The sequence below is a fragment of the Anopheles marshallii genome, chromosome 2 (genome assembly GCF_943734725.1).
Source record: "Anopheles marshallii chromosome 2, idAnoMarsDA_429_01, whole genome shotgun sequence".
Taxonomy (NCBI): domain Eukaryota; kingdom Metazoa; phylum Arthropoda; class Insecta; order Diptera; family Culicidae; genus Anopheles; species Anopheles marshallii.
In genome coordinates, this window is record NC_071326.1 from 63,374,396 (window position 1) to 63,397,885 (window position 23,490).

The 23,490-nt window shown below is 43.2% G+C and overlaps 4 protein-coding genes and 1 pseudogene across 4 annotated transcripts; 2 read left to right on the top strand and 3 right to left on the bottom strand.

The window, feature by feature from the left end:
• Positions 1-9,299: 9,299 nt before the first annotated feature.
• LOC128718371 (perlucin-like protein) lies at positions 9,300-9,830 on the bottom strand. Its single transcript, XM_053812000.1, has 2 exons — positions 9,770-9,830; positions 9,300-9,676 (listed from the first exon to the last, which is right to left on the bottom strand). Exons 1-2 carry the CDS (start codon positions 9,828-9,830, stop codon positions 9,300-9,302), a joined length of 438 nt encoding a protein of 145 aa, XP_053667975.1.
• Positions 9,831-10,022: 192 nt separating this feature from the next.
• Positions 10,023-10,466, top strand: LOC128718372 (pulmonary surfactant-associated protein D-like). The gene has a single exon (XM_053812001.1). The coding sequence runs from the start codon at positions 10,023-10,025 to the stop codon at positions 10,464-10,466; it is 444 nt and encodes a 147-aa protein (XP_053667976.1).
• A 3,613-nt stretch (positions 10,467-14,079) lies between these two features.
• Positions 14,080-14,610, bottom strand: LOC128718374 (perlucin-like protein). The gene is made up of 2 exons (XM_053812002.1): positions 14,550-14,610; positions 14,080-14,456 (listed from the first exon to the last, which is right to left on the bottom strand). The coding sequence occupies exons 1-2, from the start codon at positions 14,608-14,610 to the stop codon at positions 14,080-14,082; spliced, it is 438 nt and encodes a 145-aa protein (XP_053667977.1).
• Positions 14,611-14,802: 192 nt separating this feature from the next.
• Positions 14,803-15,246, top strand: LOC128718375 (pulmonary surfactant-associated protein D-like). Its single transcript, XM_053812003.1, has one exon. It carries the CDS (start codon positions 14,803-14,805, stop codon positions 15,244-15,246), a length of 444 nt encoding a protein of 147 aa, XP_053667978.1.
• A 1,899-nt stretch (positions 15,247-17,145) lies between these two features.
• LOC128718376 (uncharacterized) lies at positions 17,146-20,384 on the bottom strand (annotated as a pseudogene).
• Positions 20,385-23,490: the final 3,106 nt, after the last annotated feature.

The window sequence follows — 23,490 nt, forward strand, 5'->3', positions numbered from 1 at the left end:
GAGATACGCTATTCTAGCGCACGTATCTCGAAATTCTGCGTACGTTGAATCCAGGAGTATAACAGTTGCATAGTTGACTTCCTTCTATGCACTTCCAATTTATTCTTCAAAGCAGGCGACTTTTTGAAAACATACAATAAATTAAAAACATACTTCTTGTATGGAAAAATAAGGAATTTTCGACCAATTTTTCGCCTTTTTCTTATATTTGGTGCTATAAACTAACGCAGCTGTCCAATTTCCATTTATCAAAAACCGCCTATCTCCGAATCCACGTATATAAGGAACCGCGTGTCTCAGGGATTGCCTGTGGTTGACTGTTGCGAAAATTTGTATTATCAATTTGACGTCGTAGTGAGCTCTTGTAAAACACATGAACAAAAACTTGTAGCTTAGTATGATATCGTTAATATCCATTTACCTGTTCTTTTCTTAGTGTAATCGCAATCTTCTTAACTTGTGTCCTGTTATATCTTATGTCATCTCGTTTATTTATTCCTTTACCTCTGACCCCTACTCAAAGTGAGGAGGGATGTTGGCTTTCGGAGAGTCGAGCTGCGAGAATGCGTCTTCTTCCATAGGGGACCTGCGTTGATCGATGACTAATGTCGTGTTGTGTGGGGCTGGCTTCTGTCGAACGGATGAGAGAAATGATATAGAATGCACCCATTTCCGTAGGAGAGAAGCTCCAACAATCTGCGATAATGTCGTCTAGCTCCACTAATCGGTTGATATGCAGACGAACGGATGAGTGTTAAGGAATGTTGATATGATCACACGTGCAAGGTAATTTGTTGTAATGATCTCCATCGCTCAAGATCCGTGTCCATCACTAGCTTTATTGCCAGGAAAGGCTAAGTCGTTTGCTCCTCAGCTATTATCCCATTAAATTCTCCACCTCCATATCAAAAGGCTTCCTTATTCCGAATTTTTCTATCCCTCGTCTAATCCACGACCATCTCTCCTTAGTATCGTTGCGTTCGTGTCTCGCTTCCCGATGTATTTTCCCTTGTTCTACAAGCTTAGGTTATGGTTCGTCTCATTGTTCTGTGAAACTTCAGTTGGCGTTACATTTTCGTATAAAGCCTTTTGATCTTAATTCAAAATTAATACAAAATAATACATAATTTCACGTTTTAATTAATTAAAATTCCAGAGATTTGGAAGTTCTCCTCTAAAGATGATTTCTCAAAACCGAAATTGGTCGACAAAAGACAAGTCTAACACCACGTTATAATCATTTTCGATCGCTAGAATAAGATTTTCATTTCTTTGCCAAACAATAAGCCTATACTTCCCGTGTTCATGCTGCAACTCTGTTGCCGATTGATGTTCTATCCAAAAATAAGTCGATAAACAGTATCGCATACGATGTGAGACCTGGCTTAAGGACATCCTAGTTATGGTTGCCTGTATGATCGTAACTCTGCTGACATCTATCAGTGCGATCGTAACCTTGCTAATAGTTCCTACACGTGATAAACGTGATCGTGTCCTGATTACTTGCCCAGCTTGCCTCTCAGTTTGCACTTGATAAAACCTATCAGTTTAATTTTAACTTTACTTGCTTATTTACCAGGCGCTTCGCAGTCTTTGTCTGCTGCAGAAGTCCTTTAAACCGCTCACGGTCAAGCGCCCGTCGTCTGCTAATCCATTACTCGGCCTTTCTGGCGGATCCTTTAACGCCATCAATCCTTCTTTATTTGGTGGACGACTTAAAAGAACTTTGCGGAAGAGGTCGTCCAGTATCATTTTAATGACGCCCTTGGTATATACCCTCGATATCTACATGAGAGCAATAAACATAGCGAGACACAATTTACTCTACTTACCAATGGGAATGCTCTCTTGTCCACTTTGTTCTTTAGTTAACTTCGGCGCTTGTTGCATTCTGTTGTTTGATTTCAGTTTTATGCCATACTATGCTCATGGCTTATCATTCTACTTAGCATGTGTGTTACGAACGTTATCGTAATAGAACGGCTCATAAAACGCGGTGTAGTTTTTAATAGCTTTATTTGCCTCAAGAGAGGGCTAAAAAATTCACTATCGTTTCGCAATTAACAAATGAGCGCTTTTTTCCCTTCGTCGGTCCCCTTTATGCCTTTTTCTCGTCCTGGCCAGCCAATGACCCCTAATCGAAACGTCATTTAGGCCCGATCGACTCCACTTCGTACTGGGCGACGACGCCAACGCCATCTACATGTCGTTTATCTATGACGCTGGTTCCTAGCTTTCCTATTTTTAATCGGACCGTTGATTTGTATCAACACTGCCCCCAGTGTTTGTAAACACGTTTGTAAACACTACTTGTCCGATATGTTGATCACTGCTATTTTGATAGCCGGGCGCTCCAATACTTTTCCGGAAGCAGTTTGCACGTGCACACGTCGCACTTGGCCATCCTTCGCTGTACGGGTTTGTATGACCCTTCCTTTTGGCCAGCATCCTCGCGGGAGGTTTTCGTCAACGATGAATACCAGGTCCCCAATCTCAATCGTTTTGCTGGGCTGAAACCATTTCGAACGTTTGGTAAGCGTTGGCAGATACGCCTTGACCCATCTTCGCCAAAAGATATCCGCATACACCTGGGACGTTTTCCAGGTGTTTCTCAAAGCTTCTGATGATGCATCGAATTCGACCACATATTTAGCACCGGAGGAGGATCCTAAGAGAAAGTGATTGGGAGTTAATGGTGCTTCTTCCTCACGATCAACCGGTACTTCTGTCAACGGTCGCGAGTTAATTATGTGTTCGACTTCTATCAACCAATTATTGAACACTGCATCCGACGGATTCCGGGTGAACTGCATGCCGTTTAACGTAGATTTAACCGAACGGACGAGCCGCTCCCATGCTCCACCGAAGTGTGGAGCCGCCGGAGGATTAAACGTCCACTTAGTATTGGTTAAGTTTAAGTCGTCGATCATCTTATTCACATTCACTTCTTTTAGGATTCGCTGCAGTTCTCGACTTGCCCCGACGAAATTTGTTCCACAATCAGTAATGATTTCATTTGGCGTTCCGCGTCGGGCTACAAAATTACGTATGGCCAAAATGCAGGAACTAGTTGACAATGAATGCGCCACCTCGATATGGATAGCTCGAACCGTGAGACAGGTAAACAATACACCCCATCTTTTTTCGGATTTTCGACCGTTTACGATGTTGAAGGGTCCGAAGTAATCGATACCAGTGAATGTGAAAGGACGTGTATACGGTGATAATCGGCATTCCGGAAGATCTCCCATAATTGGCGGTTGTGGTGTTGCGCTCCTAATCTTACAGATGAGACACCGGCTTCGTACTCTATGACAAGCTGCTCTTAGCGCCGGAATATCGAATCTTTGTCGAACTTCGTTTATCACGGTGAAATGGTTTTGGTGTCCGTATTTGCGATGAAAATAATCTACGATGAGATCAGCTACATAATCCTTCTTGGGAAGTATAATTGGACGTTTGGTCTCGTCTTTCGCGAACGCGCAGGCATCTATTCTTCCTTTTACCCGAAGTGTTCCTGTTTCATCCATATATGCGCTGCGTTTATATAGCTTGCTTGATGGTTTAAGACGGGGACTTTCTCCTTTATCACGAGCCTTTTGCAGAAAGTTGTAGTCTTCTGGAAAGGCTTGTTTTTGTACTAGTTGAACGATGCTGCGTTCTGCTGCTTCTAATTCTTCAGGAATCAGCGGACCTATTTCCCGTTTTCTTCTCTCCGGTTTTCGAAGTCTCGAATTGCGAATGAACCTCCAAACGTAAGCAATTGTACGTTGCAAACGTATCCATCGCGAAAACGCGTCCAGTTTCAGCGGTGGTTCGATGATGATATGGCTACAAAGGCTTTTCCGCAATTCCTCTTCGGTTGTCTGTTTACGTAAAGCCTCCCTAGGCCACTCGAGTTCATGTAAACTAAGAAACTGCGGTCCGGTAAACCACGGGCTAGTCGTCAGGTGTTGATTTAGCTTAGACCATTTTGTTCCTTCATCTGCAACGTTAAACTTTGTAGAAATCCAGTGCCATTCAGTAACTTTTGTATTTTCTAGTATCTCGCCAGTTCGATGTGCCACATAAGTGCTGTAACGCCTATGATCCGAATTGAGCCACAGAATCACGTCTTTAGAGTCGGACCAAAAAAAACGTTTGCCGATTCTTTCACGATGAGCTTTTTCTATACTGCTGGCCAATCTTGATCCTAATACAGCAGCTTGGAGCTCAAGTCGTGGGACTGACACGTACTTCAAAGGGGCTACCCGTGTCTTGCTTCCTATCAGTGCTATTTCTACCTCATTATCTCGTTGATATCGAAAATATGCGACGGCAGTTATCCCGTCCTTTCCTGCGTCAACAAAAACATGCAGCTGCAAAAGGCTTCCATCTAACGGTATCGAACGTCGGTAGCACCTTGGAATGGATATTTTCTCCAAGTCTAGTAGACATGTTATCCATTCGACCCATCTCACTTGTAGATCTGTAGAAATAGGATCATCCCAATTGACCCCACTCCGCCATACGTCTTGAAGTAGTACCTTTAGATGCAGTAAGAAACCAGCTATTAATCCTAGAGGGTCGTATATCCTCATAAGCACTTGTAGCATCAATCGTTTGGTCGGGGTGATCTTCTTCTGTAGCAACTCAAAAATACAGGGTGGTATTTTATAGCGGAAGGTGTCGCTATCTGTGTCCCACCACATCCCGAGCACCTTTTGTACAGTCGTTGTGCTGCTGATATGTAAGTCCTTTTGTCCTGAGACGTTTCCGCCTACACTTGTTACGACGTCTTCTGAGTTTGATAGCCAATTATGCAGTGTAAATCCGCCTTCAGCATGTATGATTGTAACATGTTCAGCCAGCTCCTTTTCTCCCTTGACCGTCTCAGTGCTAGTGAGCATATCATCAACGTAGTGTTCCATCTTAATGCATTCAGCAGCTCGTGGGTAGGAGGCTGCAAACCTATCGGCATTGATATTCTTTACAAACTGGGCACAGCTAGGAGAGCAAGATGCTCCGAAAGTCATTCGTTGCATTACGTATTCATCTGGTACTGTTTGTCCCTCGTTCCAGCGCCAAAGAAATCGTTGGCTGTCTTGATCATCCTTTTTCACGCATACTTGATGGTACATCTCGCGGATATCAGCTGCTACTGCCACTCGATATTCACGAAACCTCGATAGAACCGACGTAAGAGGCGCCAGGAGATCCGGACCGGTTAGCAACATTGAGTTTAAGGATACTCCGCGAAAGGTAGCTGCGGCATCCCATACAATCCGAACTTTCCCCGGCTTGTTCGGGTTAACCACAGGGAAAATAGGAAGGTACCAGGTTTTAGGGTGTGTAACTTCCTTCTCCTCTTGTGATAACTTTCGTGCGTACCCTTTGTTTAAGTAGTCCTCTATCTTTTCGTTTAAAGTTTGCCTAAGATGTGATTCACGTGTCATACGGCGTTCTAGGCATTCTAACCTTCTCAAGGCCATGGATTTGTTGTTGGGTAATTTTATATTGCTACCGCGCCATAATAGACCTGTTTCGTACCGACCGTTCACTAGCTTAGTGTTTGAGTTGAGCAACTCTAAGGCCTGATCATCTTGCTTAGAAATACTGATTTTCATATTGGAGGATCGTACATCCTCCAAAGCAAAGCCTTGTTTCAAAGCGGCGTCGATTTTAGCATCTATATTTGCGCAGTCGCAGACGATTACACTATGTGTGGCTACGGCCATGTTTCGATTCTGTATTTCGGTGGTACAGCATCCTGATACAACCCATCCTAAGCGGGTCTTCGTAGCCGTTGGTTCATTTATTAGTCCCTCTACTGTCTTAAGTGGGCGGGTTAGGCGATAGTTATCGATTCCGATAAGTAATTGAGGAACAGCCGCTTCATAAGGCTGCAACGGAAGAGTTTTTAGATGGTTATATCGCGACGTAAGATTACTCACGTTGACAGATTGCGTTGGTAAGCCTAGTGACTTAACCGTCCGAACAGCAGGCATCAGGAACTTTCGATCTCCTTTTCGAATCCCGGAGATGGTGATCGGAATCTCGACGGAACCGTCCTCGTTTCGTAGTTGCCCCCCGGTCCAGCTCAAACAAAGAGGTTTTTTTGTTCCCTCTAAGCCCAGCTGTTTCATCAAGCTATGCTCCATCAGCGTCACGGATGAACCTTCGTCGAGGAGTGCCACCGTATGAACCGTCCGTTCATGTCCATGTACTGCCACAGGGACATAGCGCAACAATACCTCGCCTTTGCTATGTACTCCTGTGGAATGCGAGAGATTAACTTCATACTTGCTTTGTTTTTCCGCCGTAGGTTCGTTGTGTAACAACGGATGATGCTTCCTGGAACAGCCGTTTTTGCCGCAAATCCGTGTCACGCGGCAAGGGTTGCGGTGACGACGCAAACATGTGCTGCATAGCTGGTCATTCTTCACACGTTTCCACCGCTCACCCGGAGTTAAACGCAGGAAAACCTCACAATACTCCAGCTGATTGCACTTGTTGTTGCAGGCGCACACTATTTTTTCGGAATGTGCGGGTGGCTCAGACGTGGTATGCACGTTGATATGTTTGGCGCTTCGCTTCTCTTCTGGTTTCGCTGCCGCTGCTGCTGCTGTTGGAGAAGCTATCAGTGCGGCTTCCTTAGCGTCACGGATCCAGGTACCAAAATCAGTCAGGCTAGCTGGCGGCTTCCTCACACGTTGCATTCCCCATAGAAAAGCCATGGTAGACGGCAGTCGTCGCACTAGCTCCTCCAATAAAGGACCGTCGTACCGATTTTCGAGACCACTTGTCTTTACTGCGGCGCATACCTCTTCCACCATTATCGCGTAATCCACCAGCGTGTCCAGTTTCTCCATCTTCGGCGTCGGTGCCTTTCGAATCTGATCCATAAGCGAGCTTATGATCATCTCCGGTCGACCGAAACTGCTTCGTAGCGCTTCCATCACATCCGCCAGGTTGTCTGCTTTCCGAAGTCTCAACTGTACAGTCTTCAAGGCCTTCCCCTTTAATGCTCTTTGTAGCCGCATTATGTTCTCCCCATCCGAAAAACCACACAAACGCGTGCTTTCTTCGAAAGTCGAAATAAACATCGACCATTCGTCGGGATTTCCGGAAAAGAAGGGAAGCTTCGCCGCACCAGTGTGTCTTGCAGATGATTTGGCCCGCGATAATTCCGGTTCATCATCTGTTGCAGAAAAGCCGAAAGTTGTAGATGATGGCGGCTTTGCGTTAGCGGCGTGCGCTTCTAGCCTTTGGTCTAACGAGTTAATGCGTTCTATCAGTTGATCCACTGAACTTGACACTGGTCTCCTCGCTACCGTACAAATCGCGCACTGCCAATCACGTATCGCAACTGCTTCTACTTCCTGAATACACTCAATGTGACACCAGCGATCGCATTTATTACACTCGATCATGTTCAGTGTGCCAGTACGATTACACACATAGCACACTCGTTGAGGAGAGGAGTTGCTAGGGGGTTCGCCCCCTCGTAACATGCATGCCTTCATTTCGTTAAAGAGGCGACTTATCTCGTTCACAGTATCGTCCGGCAGCGATGATTGACGTGCTACCGGATTGTCTCGAAGCGGGGACGATGTAGCCACGCTCGTCGCTCGAGGTATGCATATTGCACATCGCCACTCGCGGGTTCTCACCGAATCGTCTTCACCTACGCAATCCGGATGATATGATCTCCGGCAATCAACGCATCGAATGCACACAATATCGGTGGCCGAGGCACAGATTACACAAACTAGTTCGTTGGGTGCCATTTTCACAATTTCACTTCAGCACGGTTCTGCTGTTCTATATCTTCAGCAACTTGCCGGCAACGGGTGAGTCTGTGATGAATTCGCACTTTTGTCACTTATTCAACACAAGTGAATTTTTTAGAATGTTACGAACGTTATCGTAATAGAACGGCTCATAAAACGCGGTGTAGTTTTTAATAGCTTTATTTGCCTCAAGAGAGGGCTAAAAAATTCACTATCGTTTCGCAATTAACAAATGAGCGCTTTTTTCCCTTCGTCGGTCCCCTTTATGCCTTTTTCTCGTCTTGGCCAGCCAATGACCCCTAATCGAAACGTCATTTAGGCCCGATCGACTCCACTTCGTACTGGGCGACGACGCCAACGCCATCTACATGTCGTTTATCTATGACGCTGGTTCCTAGCTTTCCTATTTTTAATCGGACCGTTGATTTGTATCAACAATGTGGCTACTACCACTATTAGGCGAATCGAAAATATTCTTCGTATCGTGCCAGTCCTTTGGCCCTTGCCACATAGTCCAACGTACTCCGTGTTTATCGTACGCTCTACTTCTCCTATCCTAACTTACGTAGGAGGATCCTTTTCTCCGCAAACTTTGTTCACAACAAAGCGCTTAAAGCTTTTTTATTATCGGTTACTTCATAAACAATTTTGAAGAGCTGGATTTTGTTTTAATAGATTTTGGAAATCGTACTCCAGAAAAAAACTCGCGAGTAGAAACGCATTTGATATCATATATTTTCTAATAGATATACCGAAATACAAGGATAGCATAACAGAACTTCCATTTGAAATCAAATTTTAAATTCATTTGTATATTTATCACTGCATTTTACTTCAACTTCAAACCTCGAATTCGATTGTCTCCTGGAATGATAGATGTTATTATTATTTCACTACCATGATCTGTTCCATTCCACTGACATTATAGTTACTGTGCCAACCCAGACAGTGACCATCCATATATCACCCATCATTTCTATCATCGAAGGACTTTCCACTACAAATAAAAATGCTTCGTTTTATTTTAAAAATGCTTCATTTTATTTTAATACCATTGAATTATTATCAAAATTATGACGGCTCTTTGTCGTATTATCGATTTTTGTAATTAAAATGATTATTTTTTGGTACGAAATCGATTCCGCAGCATGATTTAGCTCCCTCTACTACCACTAACACTGCTAAGCCGACAATTAACTCAAAGCGTCCGTTGATGAACATCAATAGGTTCTATGGTATACTGACTTCTACAATGCTGGGGCGACGTAGGCGCACATATGTAGGCATATGCTATATTTGCTAAGAGAGGGTAAGTTGATGAGATCGCATTAAGACTCAGCCTCTTCTGTACGTTTCATGAGCCCCCAAAATCATAGTCCTTAAGACCAACGAAACAAAATCGGTTCAGACTGCACGGATTAACTTCGGGAAGGTTTCGGATCTGTTAGCAGAGCATTTGTTTTTGGCATAGAGAAACATATTTTACAACTGTTATAGGTTGCAACATGCAATCAAACTACATGCTTATTATTGACGCACGAAAGCACACACGAACCCACCAGCTACAGAATCACAAGCAACATCATTCCACTGTCTCGAAGATGCGACTCCCATCACAAGACAATTTTCCACACCATTGTTATTGTTGGGCTCGCCTTTGTAAAAGTTAGTGTACGTTGTTTTTTTGTTGAGCCCGATCCATACGAAATTACCTTCGGACCCAAGATCAGTGCCTCCAATGGCCCAATATTTGCTAAAATCTCCTGCCGCCATAATGGCAGCTTCAGCCCGCGTGTTTTCTTCTGCAGACTCGATGGAAGCCAAATGTCCGCCGAAGAGACGACATTGCTGCCAAGCTTGGAAGAAGTTAACAGCGCGTTTGTATGCCACATAGTCCTTGTATCCTGTGGAGGAGAACGTGTAAGGTACACAGGAAACGTGAATCAGTATTAGTTATTGTGTGGAAAGCGTCACACTTTCGCTTTCGTTACGCTAACCATGCGCTTCCGTCGCAAACAACGCCAAACACAGTAGTAAGCACAAACTCTTGAACGCCATTGTTGTCTCTCTAGCTTAGGTAGTGCTTTGCAAAACGATCTGCTACAGAACGACACCGACAGGCAGACTTTTATACTCTACTTCAAATGTTTACTCAGCTGTCCGGGCAATGGGCTTTCAAGCTATAAAAACGAGAGGTGACTTCTTGGTGCATTGTACTTTACGCATAGAGTTTAATCGTAGCTTCACATGATGAAGACAGGTTTGATCGCTCCAATCGTCGTCGCCCTTGTGGCCGTGGGTCTACCCGCAACACATGCGCTTCGGTACACCGTCCACAACACCGCAGTACCCTTTTTCGAAGCCTGGCAGCAGTGCTTAGCGAAGGGAGGAAGCTTAGCCTCAATCGAGTTGGCAGTGCAGAATCTTGCCGTGACCGATCAAATCCAGAAGTCTGGTGCATCTGGCGCCTGGTGGATCTCAGGCTCAGACATGGGCTTGGAAGGATCATGGATTTGGATGTCGAGGAACACACCAGTCGGCTATCGCAGCGGATATATTAACTTCGCCGATGGAGAACCAAACAATAAGGCTGCCGGCGGGGAAAACTGCCTGACGATGCACAAGGATGGAGGGTGGAACGATGAATCGTGCGATAATCGCAACTTTTATGTATGTGAATACTATTCCATTTAGCCGAGTTGGTTGAGCTCTTGGGCTAATAGTTGCGCGATTGCAATTGCGATACAAAGGAACAGATAATAAAAACAAAACAATTATTACAAATCATACTTAAAGATGGTATCATTATGTTATACAACATGAGAAACTTAGTTTTGACATTTGACACGCGGGACACGTAGGTATGGTCTTATTTGACAAAGAGATACGCTATTCTAGCGCACGTATCTCGAAATTCTGCGTACGTTGAATCCAGGAGTATAACAGTTGCATAGTTGACTTCCTTCTATGCACTTCCAATTTATTCTTCAAAGCAGGCGACTTTTTGAAAACATACAATAAATTAAAAACATACTTCTTGTATGGAAAAATAAGGAATTTTCGACCAATTTTTCGCCTTTTTCTTATATTTGGTGCTATAAACTAACGCAGCTGTCCAATTTCCATCTATCAAAAACCGCCTATCTCCGTATCCACGTATATGAGGAACCGCGTGTCTCGGGGATTGCCTGTGGTTGACTGTTGCGAAAATTTGTATTATCAATTTGACGTCGTAGTGAGCTCTTGTAAAACACATGAACAAAAACTTCTAGCTTAGTATGATATCGTTAATATCCATTTACCTATTCTTTTCTTAGTGTAATCGCAATCTTCTTAACTTGTGTGTTGATCGATGACTAATGTCGTGTTGTGTGGGGCTGGCTTCTGACGAACGGATGAGAGAAATGATATAGAATGCACCCATTTCCGTAGGAGAGAAGCTTAAACAATCTGCGATAATGTCGTCTAGCTCCACTGATCGGTTGATATGCAGACGAATGGATGAGTGTTAAGGAATGTTGATATGATCACACGTGCAACGTAATTTGTTGTAATGATCTCCATCGCTCAAGATCCGTGTCCATCACTAGCTTTATTGCCAGGAAAGGCTAAGTCGTTTGCTCCTCAGCTATTATCCTATTAAATTCTCCACCTCCATATCAAAAGGCTTCCTTATTCCGAATTTTTCTATCCCTCGTCTAATCCACGACCATCTCTCCTTAGTATCGTTGCGTTCGTGTCTCGCTTCCCGATGTATTTTCCCTTGTTCTACAAGCTTAGGTTATGGTTCGTCTCATTGTTCTGTGAAACTTCAGTTGGCGTTACATTTTCGTATAAAGCCTTTTGATCTTAATTCAAAATTAATACGTGCTAAAGCTATAACAATACTGCGCCATTCCACACCACCAATCCCAATGCTTATTGTTTTAAAGGGTTTCTTAAGCATTCTGCGAATGTGCTCAGTCTAGTGTATAATTTCAAATTACAACGCAAAAGTATCTCAAAATATTCTCCCCATTCTTCCAATAAACTCCTACAGTTTGGTGTTTTGTGGAAAAGTTTGCCCCAAAAGTCCCAGATCTGGTCCCAGAGAAGAGATCTACTAAATCATGGAAAAGTCCCAGATCTAGAATAGTCTCTTCCCAACCAAAGCAGCTGTCGATTTGTGCAGAAAAATGCATTTGATTACTTAGCAGCAGTACGTTCTTCTTTTCCTAGAATTGCAATGCATAAAACGACTCGTGCAGATGATTAAATAATCAATATAGGGCAGAAACTGTAGTAGAATCGCTTACACGAAACGACCGGAGGAGGTTGACCTGTTTCAATGTACACCGTTGTCATTTACCTGGTGCATACAGCCCGTTGTGCCATTTAAACAGATGGACCGCTTCCAATTGCATCTTTGTTCGTCTTTGTCAGAGATTTGGAAGTTCTCCTCTAAAGATGATTTCTCAAAACCGAAATTGGTCGACAAAAGACAAGTCTAACACCACGTTATAATCATTTTCGATCGCTAGAATAAGATTTTCATTTCTTTGCCAAACAATAAGCCTATGCTTCCCGTGTTCATGCTGCAACTCTGTTGCCGATTGATGTTCTATCCAAAAATAAGTCGATAAACAGTATCGCATACGATGTGAGACCTGGCTTAAGGACATCCTAGTTATGGTTGCCTGTATGATCGTAACTCTGCTGACATCTATCAGTGCGATCGTAACCTTGCTAATAGTTCCTACACGTGATAAACGTGATCGTGTCCTGATTACTTGCCCAGCTTGCCTCTCAGTTTGCACTTGATAAAACCTATCAGTTTAATTTTAACTTTACTTGCTTATTTACCAGGCGCTTCGCAGTCTTTGTCTGCTGCAGAAGTCCTTTAAACCGCTCACGGTCAAGCGCCCGTCGTCTGCTAATCCATTACTCGGCCTTTCTGGCGGATCCTTTAACGCCATCAATCCTTCTTTATTTGGTGGACGACTTAAAAGAACTTTGCGGAAGAGGTCGTCCAGTATCATTTTAATGACGCCCTTGGTATATACCCTCGATATCTACATGAGAGCAATAAACATAGCGAGACACAATTTACTCTACTTACCAATGGGAATGCTCTCTTGTCCACTTTGTTCTTTAGTTAACTTCGGCGCTTGTTGCATTCTGTTGTTTGATTTCAGTTTTATGCCATACTATGCTCATGGCTTATCATTCTACTTAGCATGTGGCTACTACCACTATTAGGCGAATCGAAAATATTCTTCGTATCGTGCCAGTCCTTTGGCCCTTGCCACATAGTCCAACGTACTCCGTGTTTATCGTACGCTCTACTTCTCCTATCCTAACTTACGTAGGAGGATCCTTTTCTCCGCAAACTTTGTTCACAACAAAGCGCTTAAAGCTTTTTTATTATCGGTTACTTCATAAACAATTTTGAAGAGCTGGATTTTGTTTTAATAGATTTTGGAAATCGTACTCCAGAAAAAAACTCGCGAGTACAAACGCATTTGATAACATATATTTTCTAATAGATATACCGAAATACAAGGATAGCATAACAGAACTTCCATTTGAAATCAAATTTTTAATTCATTTGTATATTTATCACTGCTATTTTACTTCAACTTCAAACCTCGAATTCGATTGTCTCCTGGAATGATAGATGTTATTATTATTTCACTACCATGATCTGTTCCATTCCACTGACATTATAGTTACTGTGCCAACCCAGACAGTGACCATCCATATATCACCCATCATTTCTATCATCGAAGGACTTTCCACTACAAATAAAAATGCTTCGTTTTATTTTAAAAATGCTTCATTTTATTTTAATACCATTGAATTATTATCAAAATTATGACGGCTCTTTGTTGTATTATCGATTTTTGTAATTAAAATGATTATTTTTTGGTACGAAATCGATTCCGCAGCATGATTTAGCTCCCTCTACTACCACTAACACTGCTAAGCCGACAATTAACTCAAAGCGTCCGTTGATGAACATCAATAGGTTCTATGGTATACTGACTTCTACAATGCTGGGGCGACGTAGGCGCACATATGTAGGCATATGCTATATTTGCTAAGAGAGGGTAAGTTGATGAGATCGCATTAAGACTCAGCCTCTTCTGTACGTTTCATGAGCCCCCAAAATCGTAGTCCTTAAGACCAACGAAACAAAATCGGTTCAGACTGCACGGATTAACTTCGGGAAGGTTTCGGATCTGTTAGCAGAGCATTTGTTTTTGGCATAGAGAAACATATTTTACAACTGTTATAGGTTGCAACATGCAATCAAACTACATGCTTATTATTGACGCACGAAAGCACACACGAACCCACCAGCTACAGAATCACAAGCAACATCATTCCACTGTCTCGAAGATGCGACTCCCATCACAAGACAATTTTCCACACCATTGTTATTGTTGGGCTCGCCTTTGTAAAAGTTAGTGTACGTTGTTTTTTTGTTGAGCCCGATCCATACGAAATTACCTTCGGACCCAAGATCAGTGCCTCCAATGGCCCAATATTTGCTAAAATCTCCTGCCGCCATAATGGCAGCTTCAGCCCGCGTGTTTTCTTCTGCAGACTCGATGGAAGCCAAATGTCCGCCGAAGAGACGACATTGCTGCCAAGCTTGGAAGAAGTTAACAGCGCGTTTGTATGCCACATAGTCCTTGTATCCTGTGGAGGAGAACGTGTAAGGTACACAGGAAACGTGAATCAGTATTAGTTATTGTGTGGAAAGCGTCACACTTTCGCTTTCGTTACGCTAACCATGCGCTTCCGTCGCAAACAACGCCAAACACAGTAGTAAGCACAAACTCTTGAACGCCATTGTTGTCTCTCTAGCTTAGGTAGTGCTTTGCAAAACGATCTGCTACAGAACGACACCGACAGGCAGACTTTTATACTCTACTTCAAATGTTTACTCAGCTGTCCGGGCAATGGGCTTTCAAGCTATAAAAACGAGAGGTGACTTCTTGGTGCATTGTACTATACGCATAGAGTTTAATCGTAGCTTCACATGATGAAGACAGGTTTGATCGCTCCAATCGTCGTCGCCCTTGTGGCCGTGGGTCTACCCGCAACACATGCGCTTCGGTACACCGTCCACAACACCGCAGTACCCTTTTTCGAAGCCTGGCAGCAGTGCTTAGCGAAGGGAGGAAGCTTAGCCTCAATCGAGTTGGCAGTGCAGAATCTTGCCGTGACCGATCAAATCCAGAAGTCTGGTGCATCTGGCGCCTGGTGGATCTCAGGCTCAGACATGGGCTTGGAAGGATCATGGATTTGGATGTCGAGGAACACACCAGTCGGCTATCGCAGCGGATATATTAACTTCGCCGATGGAGAACCAAACAATAAGGCTGCCGGCGGGGAAAACTGCCTGACGATGCACAAGGATGGAGGGTGGAACGATGAATCGTGCGATAATCGCAACTTTTATGTATGTGAATACTATTCCATTTAGCCGAGTTGGTTGAGCTCTTGGGCTAATAGTTGCGCGATTGCAATTGCGATACAAAGGAACAGATAATAAAAACAAAACAATTATTACAAATCATACTTAAAGATGGTATCATTATGTTATACAACATGAGAAACTTAGTTTTGACATTTGACACGCGGGACACGTAGGTATGGTCTTATTTGACAAAGAGATACGCTATTCTAGCGCACGTATCTCGAAATTCTGCGTACGTTGAATCCAGGAGTATAACAGTTGCATAGTTGACTTCCTTCTATGCACTTCCAATTTATTCTTCAAAGCAGGCGACTTTTTGAAAACATACAATAAATTAAAAACATACTTCTTGTATGGAAAAATAAGGAATTTTCGACCAATTTTTCGCCTTTTTCTTATATTTGGTGCTATAAACTAACGCAGCTGTCCAATTTCCATCTATCAAAAACCGCCTATCTCCGTATCCACGTATATGAGGAACCGCGTGTCTCGGGGATTGCCTGTGGTTGACTGTTGCGAAAATTTGTATTATCAATTTGACGTCGTAGTGAGCTCTTGTAAAACACATGAACAAAAACTTCTAGCTTAGTATGATATCGTTAATATCCATTTACCTATTCTTTTCTTAGTGTAATCGCAATCTTCTTAACTTGTGTGTTGATCGATGACTAATGTCGTGTTGTGTGGGGCTGGCTTCTGACGAACGGATGAGAGAAATGATATAGAATGCACCCATTTCCGTAGGAGAGAAGCTTAAACAATCTGCGATAATGTCGTCTAGCTCCACTGATCGGTTGATATGCAGACGAATGGATGAGTGTTAAGGAATGTTGATATGATCACACGTGCAACGTAATTTGTTGTAATGATCTCCATCGCTCAAGATCCGTGTCCATCACTAGCTTTATTGCCAGGAAAGGCTAAGTCGTTTGCTCCTCAGCTATTATCCTATTAAATTCTCCACCTCCATATCAAAAGGCTTCCTTATTCCGAATTTTTCTATCCCTCGTCTAATCCACGACCATCTCTCCTTAGTATCGTTGCGTTCGTGTCTCGCTTCCCGATGTATTTTCCCTTGTTCTACAAGCTTAGGTTATGGTTCGTCTCATTGTTCTGTGAAACTTCAGTTGGCGTTACATTTTCGTATAAAGCCTTTTGATCTTAATTCAAAATTAATACGTGCTAAAGCTATAACAATACTGCGCCATTCCACACCACCAATCCCAATGCTTATTGTTTTAAAGGGTTTCTTAAGCATTCTGCGAATGTGCTCAGTCTAGTGTATAATTTCAAATTACAACGCAAAAGTATCTCAAAATATTCTCCCCATTCTTCCAATAAACTCCTACAGTTTGGTGTTTTGTGGAAAAGTTTGCCCCAAAAGTCCCAGATCTGGTCCCAGAGAAGAGATCTACTAAATCATGGAAAAGTCCCAGATCTAGAATAGTCTTATAGGATAAGAATTTACCTATTTTCGGATTTGGAGAAGAATACTTAACACGTCCGATTGGGTTCGCAGTTACAATGGTAGAGAGCGTTTTATTGCGCCTAAAGCGTTCAGGTTAATGTTGGTTAACATTTAGGATACCCGAATAGGGATATCCGAACTTATGCGGTTTATGCTGCGGCGTTTGTTTCTCACCCTAGCTTGCGTGCGAGATTGCGTGATAGTCTCGCCACATCACTTCCCCCTTTATTTAAAATTTATCTGGACGATAAATTTTCCTGCCGTATCGGGTCTGGTGCACAGCTCTTCGAGGATCAATTGGGTCCGTTATTTTCGTACCAGAATCTTTGGTTGTTTCATCCGGTCGGTTGGTCAGAGGGTTGGCCGGAATAGGCTGTTGAATAGCTGGTTCATCGTATATCGCCGATTTGAGACGATCAATGGAGATTTCACAATTCCTACCTCTGATGTCTAAAACGAAAGATTTCTTATTACGTTTAATTATTTTAAATGGACCATCATAAGGCGGGGTTAGAGCAGGCTTGACGGCATCGATGCGGACAAAAACATGAGAACAAGATTGGAGTTGCTTTTGTACATATGCCTTTTCCTTCGTGTTGTGGTTCGATTGGGGTGGTGGTTGCAACGAAGCCATGATGTTTTTCAGGTTTGCCACGAAGTCAGGTGATGCGTTTGATGTCGTCTTGTGTTTATCAAAAAATTCGCCAGGTAGTCGAAGTGTTGTTCCATAGGTGAGCTCTGCAGTTGTTGCACCGATGTCTTCTTTTATGCTGGAACGCATACCAAGTAACACCATGGGTAGTGCTTCTGTCCAACGGGCATTTTTGTGGCAAAGTATCGCAGTTTTCAGCTGGCGGTGCATTCTTTCTATCTGACCATTGGATTGGGGGTGGTAGGGTGTTGTTCGAAGGTGGTCGATACCTAATGTTGAGGACAGTGAGCGAAACAATTCCGATTCGAATTGCCTTCCGAGGTCAGTTGTGATTTTAGCAGGAACACCAAATCTCGAAATCCATCCGGTGATGAAAGCTCGTGCAACGGTCTCGGCTGTGATGTTCGAGATCGGTATTACTTCAGGCCAACGCGTAAATTTGTCGATCAACGTTAAACAGTACGCATTTCCTTCTGATGGTGGTAGTGGGCCGATTAGATCCATGTGGACGTGTGCGAATCGTGCGTTCGGTGTATTTATAGTAGTGATCGGCGACTTGTTGTGGCGTATTATTTTGTTTTTTTGGCATTCAATGCATGTCTCTACTAACGTTTTGCATTCCTTTCGTATAGATGGCCAAACAAAACGTTTTGATACCAGGTCAGTGGTTCCTCTTATACCGGGGTGCGATAGGTTGTGTAGCTTGGAGATAATCATTCTTCTATGAGCTTTAGGAACGAAAGGTCGAATATGATCTGTTGAAATATCGCAAAACAGTTTTTTGGTAGAGTTTGGTACCGTCAATGATTTAAGTACTAGTGATGTTGTTTCCGGTGGGTTACTTAAAAATTCTTTTAGTTCGGTATCGGTTTGTTGCGCTTCGGCTATGTGGTGATAATCGATGTGTGTGCTCAAGGAGTCAATGCGGCTTAACATATCAGCAACCAGGTTGTGCTTGCCGGAAACGTGTCGAATATCGGTTGTGTACTCGCTGATGAAAAGGAGTCGTCTTTGTTGTGTGGGGTTAGCGTTATCGAGCTTCTGCTGAAACGCTGTAGTTAACGGCTTGTGGTCGGTATATACTGTGAATTCGCGAGCTTCCAAAAGGTCTTTAAAATGTTTGACAGATTCGTAAATGGCGTAAAGTTCGCGATCATAAGTGCTGGTTTTCTGTAACGCAGGTGTCAATTTCTTCGAAAAGAAAGCTAATGGTACGATACCCTTGGCGGTCAGTTGGTTAAGTGCAGCTCCTATAGCATGATTGGAAGCGTCAACATCTAAGACGAGGTTTGCACTTGGTGAAGGATGTGCTAGCAAGGCTGCGTGTGCTAAATCGTGCTTACACTTTTCAAAGGCTTGAGTGCTTTTTTCGTTCCAATTCAGTACGGTAGAATCATTTTTAATGTTACCATTTATCATGCCGTGCAAAATTTGCTGGCTTTCTGCTGCGTGTGGTATAAAACGCCGGTAAAAATTAATCGTGCCAAGAAAACGTTTCAATTGTCTCGCTATGACTGGTTTCGGGAAGTCGAGGATAGCTTGTACCTTACTGGGTTTCGGTTTGATACCTTTTGCGCTTATAAGATGGCCGAGGAATTCGACCTCTGAACGACCAATTTGGCTTTTTTCGGGGTTAATGGTTAAACCATTTTTTCTTAAGCGCTCGAATACTGTGCGCAAGTGCTGTTGGTGTTGCTTTTTGTCTTCCGATGCAACGCATAAATCGTCGACATATGGAAACACGAAATCTAAATCTCCCAGGATGGAGTGTAAGTGTCGTTGCAGAGTTTGACCAGCATTTCGTAGACCAAATGTCATGAAATTGAATTCAAATAACCCGAAAGGTGTTGAAATTGCGGTTTTTGGTATATCTTCAGGGGCGACGGGGATTTGGTGATATGCACGTTGTAGGTCGATGCAGGAAAAAAATTTCTTGTTGAAAAGTATTGTTGAAAAATCTTGTATGTGAGGCACGGGGTAACGGTCCGGTACAGTGATCGCATTCAAATTTCTGTAGTCCCCACATGGTCTCCATTTCCCATTAGGTTTTTTTACTAAGTGCAAAGGGCTTGCCCAACAGCTTTTAGATGGTTTACAAATACCATTTTTGATAAGAAAATCGAATTCTATTTTTGCCTCGCGCAATCTTTCTGGGTCCAAACGACGAGGGCGACAAAAGACAGGTGGACCGGTGGTGATTATTTGGTGCGTAACATTTGTGTTGACCGGCTTGTGCTTGTTGTCGAGTATTGTGATATCCTTGTATTCGTGTATTAGATGAGAGAAACTATCGCTTGAACTACATACGGCTACGTGGGCTGGTATTGTGTTAGTGATGACGGTCTTATTTTTAATCAGCTGATTACGTTTAATATCTACTAGCAGATCAAAGTGCTTTAAAAAATCAGCTCCGATAATGTGAGATTCTACGTCTGCTATGGTGAAAGGCCACATAAATGTTTGGTTAAGACCGATATCTAAAGTGAGGTTCTTAGTGCCGTACGTACCGATTGAGCTTCCATTCGCTGCGAAGAGTTTTCTAGCTGACGTCGGGTTCATTCTGTCCTTGTAAGACGGTGGTATGACCGAAATCTCAGCGCCGGTGTCGATCAGGAATCTGTTGTTGGTTCTGCTGTCGTTCACATAAATTCGCTCGATGATTTCAGCCTTACTGGGGTTCAGCTTGATACTGGTGTTGGATGTGTTTAACGTTGTGTTGGCGTGTGAAGAAGAGTTGGTGCTGCTTGCGGGTTGACGAGAGGATGCGTTGTAGCTGGTGCTAACGGGTTCGGCTGGGCCGGTGTGAGTTTCACGCGCGCGGAGAGAGAAACGCACTATTTTTTTCGGGAGTAAACCGGGAGATGCTCGCCGAAAAAAATACATTTAGTATGTGGATCGTCAGAATGTTCCTTCTCACACTTCTCTGCCTTGTTTCCATGGCGATAGTGGAACCAACAGATCCAGCGGCGTGGGGCTCGTGATGGTGTTCGTGACCGCGTGGCACTAAAAGGTCGTTGCCCCCATGGTTGTCTAGGCGGAAGGCGCTGTCTGGATCGGGGATCTCTGTGTGCGTTCGAATACGGGTATCGATCAGCTGATCGAGCTGATAGAACTTCGTCTAGGCGACGAGAGAGTGCATCGATACGAGCCTCTAAACTGCAGGCGGTTGCAGGTGCATCGGTTTCATTTACGGTGCAAATGACATTGGTGGGTGCTTCGAGTATCTTATCGGCCACGTTGGCCTGATCGTCAAGCGATGCTGATGGCATAGCGGCGATGATAGAACGGACGGTGGTCGGTAACGCGCGTAGCCAAATGTTGCACAGGACACTATCGGAGCAGCCTTCTCCTCCCATTCTGCGCATCTCGGAAAGAAGCACACTCGGCTTCCGATCGCCTAGCGCGACGCCGGAGAGTAAGCTTGTGAGGCGTTGGTTTTCCGACGGCAGATAAAAGTCAATGACCGATTTTTTTATGGTAGCATATCGATCAGCCAAGGTCGACTTGTTACATTTGGATATTGCGTGATGGAAAAATTTTGCGCGGGTGTTGAGTGCTACTATCACCGCGTTAAATTTGTGCTTGTCCGAAATCACACTATTCACACAGAATGCCGCTTCTAAGCACACGAACCACGTTTCCACCTCCTCAGGATCGAAATCGGGGAAACGGATTTTTGCCACTGATTTTGTTTCTGCGTTTTGGTTTTTGGTTCCCGCGTCTTCCTGCTTGGTCATCTTTCCTGGTTCGGGATCCGTCATCGTGTCGAAGGTTTAACACTCGCGTTCACTTAGTGGGTTAATAAAACACGTGGTACACGCGACGCGAGAGGTTTGCGATTTGTGCGGAAATGAATTACGCAACGGTGAATTACACGATTTTACACGGATGTAAAACTACGCGACGAAAAATTACACGATTGTAATGTTTGCTGTCGAAACTTAAACTTTTCGAGTTTTCGCGTTCGGGGTCACCAGTTATAGGATAAGAATTTACCTATTTTCGGATTTGGAGAAGAATACTTAACACGTCCGATTGGGTTCGCAGTTACAATGGTAGAGAGCGTTTTATTGCGCCTAAAGCGTTCAGGTTAATGTTGGTTAACATTTAGGATACCCGAATAGGGATATCCGAACTTATGCGGTTTATGCTGCGGCGTTTGTTTCTCACCCTAGCTTGCGTGCGAGATTGCGTGATAGTCTCGCCACAGTCTCTTCCCAACCAAAGCAGCTGTCGATTTGTGCAGAAAAATGCATTTGATTACTTAGCAGCAGTACGTTCTTCTTTTCCTAGAATTGCAATGCATAAAACGACTCGTGCAGATGATTAAATAATCAATATAGGGCAGAAACTGTAGTAGAATCGCTTACACGAAACGACCGGAGGAGGTTGACCTGTTTCAATGTACACCGTTGTCATTTACCTGGTGCATACAGCCCGTTGTGCCATTTAAACAGATGGACCGCTTCCAATTGCATCTTTGTTCGTCTTTGTCAGAGATTTGGAAGTTCTCCTCTAAAGATGATTTCTCAAAACCGAAATTGGTCGACAAAAGACAAGTCTAACACCACGTTATAATCATTTTCGATCGCTAGAATAAGATTTTCATTTCTTTGCCAAACAATAAGCCTATGCTTCCCGTGTTCATGCTGCAACTCTGTTGCCGATTGATGTTCTATCCAAAAATAAGTCGATAAACAGTATCGCATACGATGTGAGACCTGGCTTAAGGACATCCTAGTTATGGTTGCCTGTATGATCGTAACTCTGCTGACATCTATCAGTGCGATCGTAACCTTGCTAATAGTTCCTACACGTGATAAACGTGATCGTGTCCTGATTACTTGCCCAGCTTGCCTCTCAGTTTGCACTTGATAAAACCTATCAGTTTAATTTTAACTTTACTTGCTTATTTACCAGGCGCTTCGCAGTCTTTGTCTGCTGCAGAAGTCCTTTAAACCGCTCACGGTCAAGCGCCCGTCGTCTGCTAATCCATTACTCGGCCTTTCTGGCGGATCCTTTAACGCCATCAATCCTTCTTTATTTGGTGGACGACTTAAAAGAACTTTGCGGAAGAGGTCGTCCAGTATCATTTTAATGACGCCCTTGGTATATACCCTCGATATCTACATGAGAGCAATAAACATAGCGAGACACAATTTACTCTACTTACCAATGGGAATGCTCTCTTGTCCACTTTGTTCTTTAGTTAACTTCGGCGCTTGTTGCATTCTGTTGTTTGATTTCAGTTTTATGCCATACTATGCTCATGGCTTATCATTCTACTTAGCATGTGGCTACTACCACTATTAGGCGAATCGAAAATATTCTTCGTATCGTGCCAGTCCTTTGGCCCTTGCCACATAGTCCAACGTACTCCGTGTTTATCGTACGCTCTACTTCTCCTATCCTAACTTACGTAGGAGGATCCTTTTCTCCGCAAACTTTGTTCACAACAAAGCGCTTAAAGCTTTTTTATTATCGGTTACTTCATAAACAATTTTGAAGAGCTGGATTTTGTTTTAATAGATTTTGGAAATCGTACTCCAGAAAAAAACTCGCGAGTACAAACGCATTTGATAACATATATTTTCTAATAGATATACCGAAATACAAGGATAGCATAACAGAACTTCCATTTGAAATCAAATTTTTAATTCATTTGTATATTTATCACTGCTATTTTACTTCAACTTCAAACCTCGAATTCGATTGTCTCCTGGAATGATAGATGTTATTATTATTTCACTACCATGATCTGTTCCATTCCACTGACATTATAGTTACTGTGCCAACCCAGACAGTGACCATCCATATATCACCCATCATTTCTATCATCGAAGGACTTTCCACTACAAATAAAAATGCTTCGTTTTATTTTAAAAATGCTTCATTTTATTTTAATACCATTGAATTATTATCAAAATTATGACGGCTCTTTGTTGTATTATCGATTTTTGTAATTAAAATGATTATTTTTTGGTACGAAATCGATTCCGCAGCATGATTTAGCTCCCTCTACTACCACTAACACTGCTAAGCCGACAATTAACTCAAAGCGTCCGTTGATGAACATCAATAGGTTCTATGGTATACTGACTTCTACAATGCTGGGGCGACGTAGGCGCAC

Bases quoted from the DNA above. Each gene is read 5' to 3' on its own strand.
- LOC128718371 (XM_053812000.1), bottom strand. From the start codon at position 9,830: ATGGCGTTCAAGAGTTTGTGCTTACTACTGTGTTTGGCGTTGTTTGCG. The intron at 9,677-9,769 runs GTTAGCGTAACG...TCTCCTCCACAG, and splicing joins GTTTGCGACGGAAGCGCATG to GATACAAGGACTATGTGGCA.
- LOC128718372 (XM_053812001.1), top strand. From the start codon at position 10,023: ATGAAGACAGGTTTGATCGCTCCAATCGTCGTCGCCCTTGTGGCCGTG.
- LOC128718374 (XM_053812002.1), bottom strand. From the start codon at position 14,610: ATGGCGTTCAAGAGTTTGTGCTTACTACTGTGTTTGGCGTTGTTTGCG. The intron at 14,457-14,549 runs GTTAGCGTAACG...TCTCCTCCACAG, and splicing joins GTTTGCGACGGAAGCGCATG to GATACAAGGACTATGTGGCA.
- LOC128718375 (XM_053812003.1), top strand. From the start codon at position 14,803: ATGAAGACAGGTTTGATCGCTCCAATCGTCGTCGCCCTTGTGGCCGTG.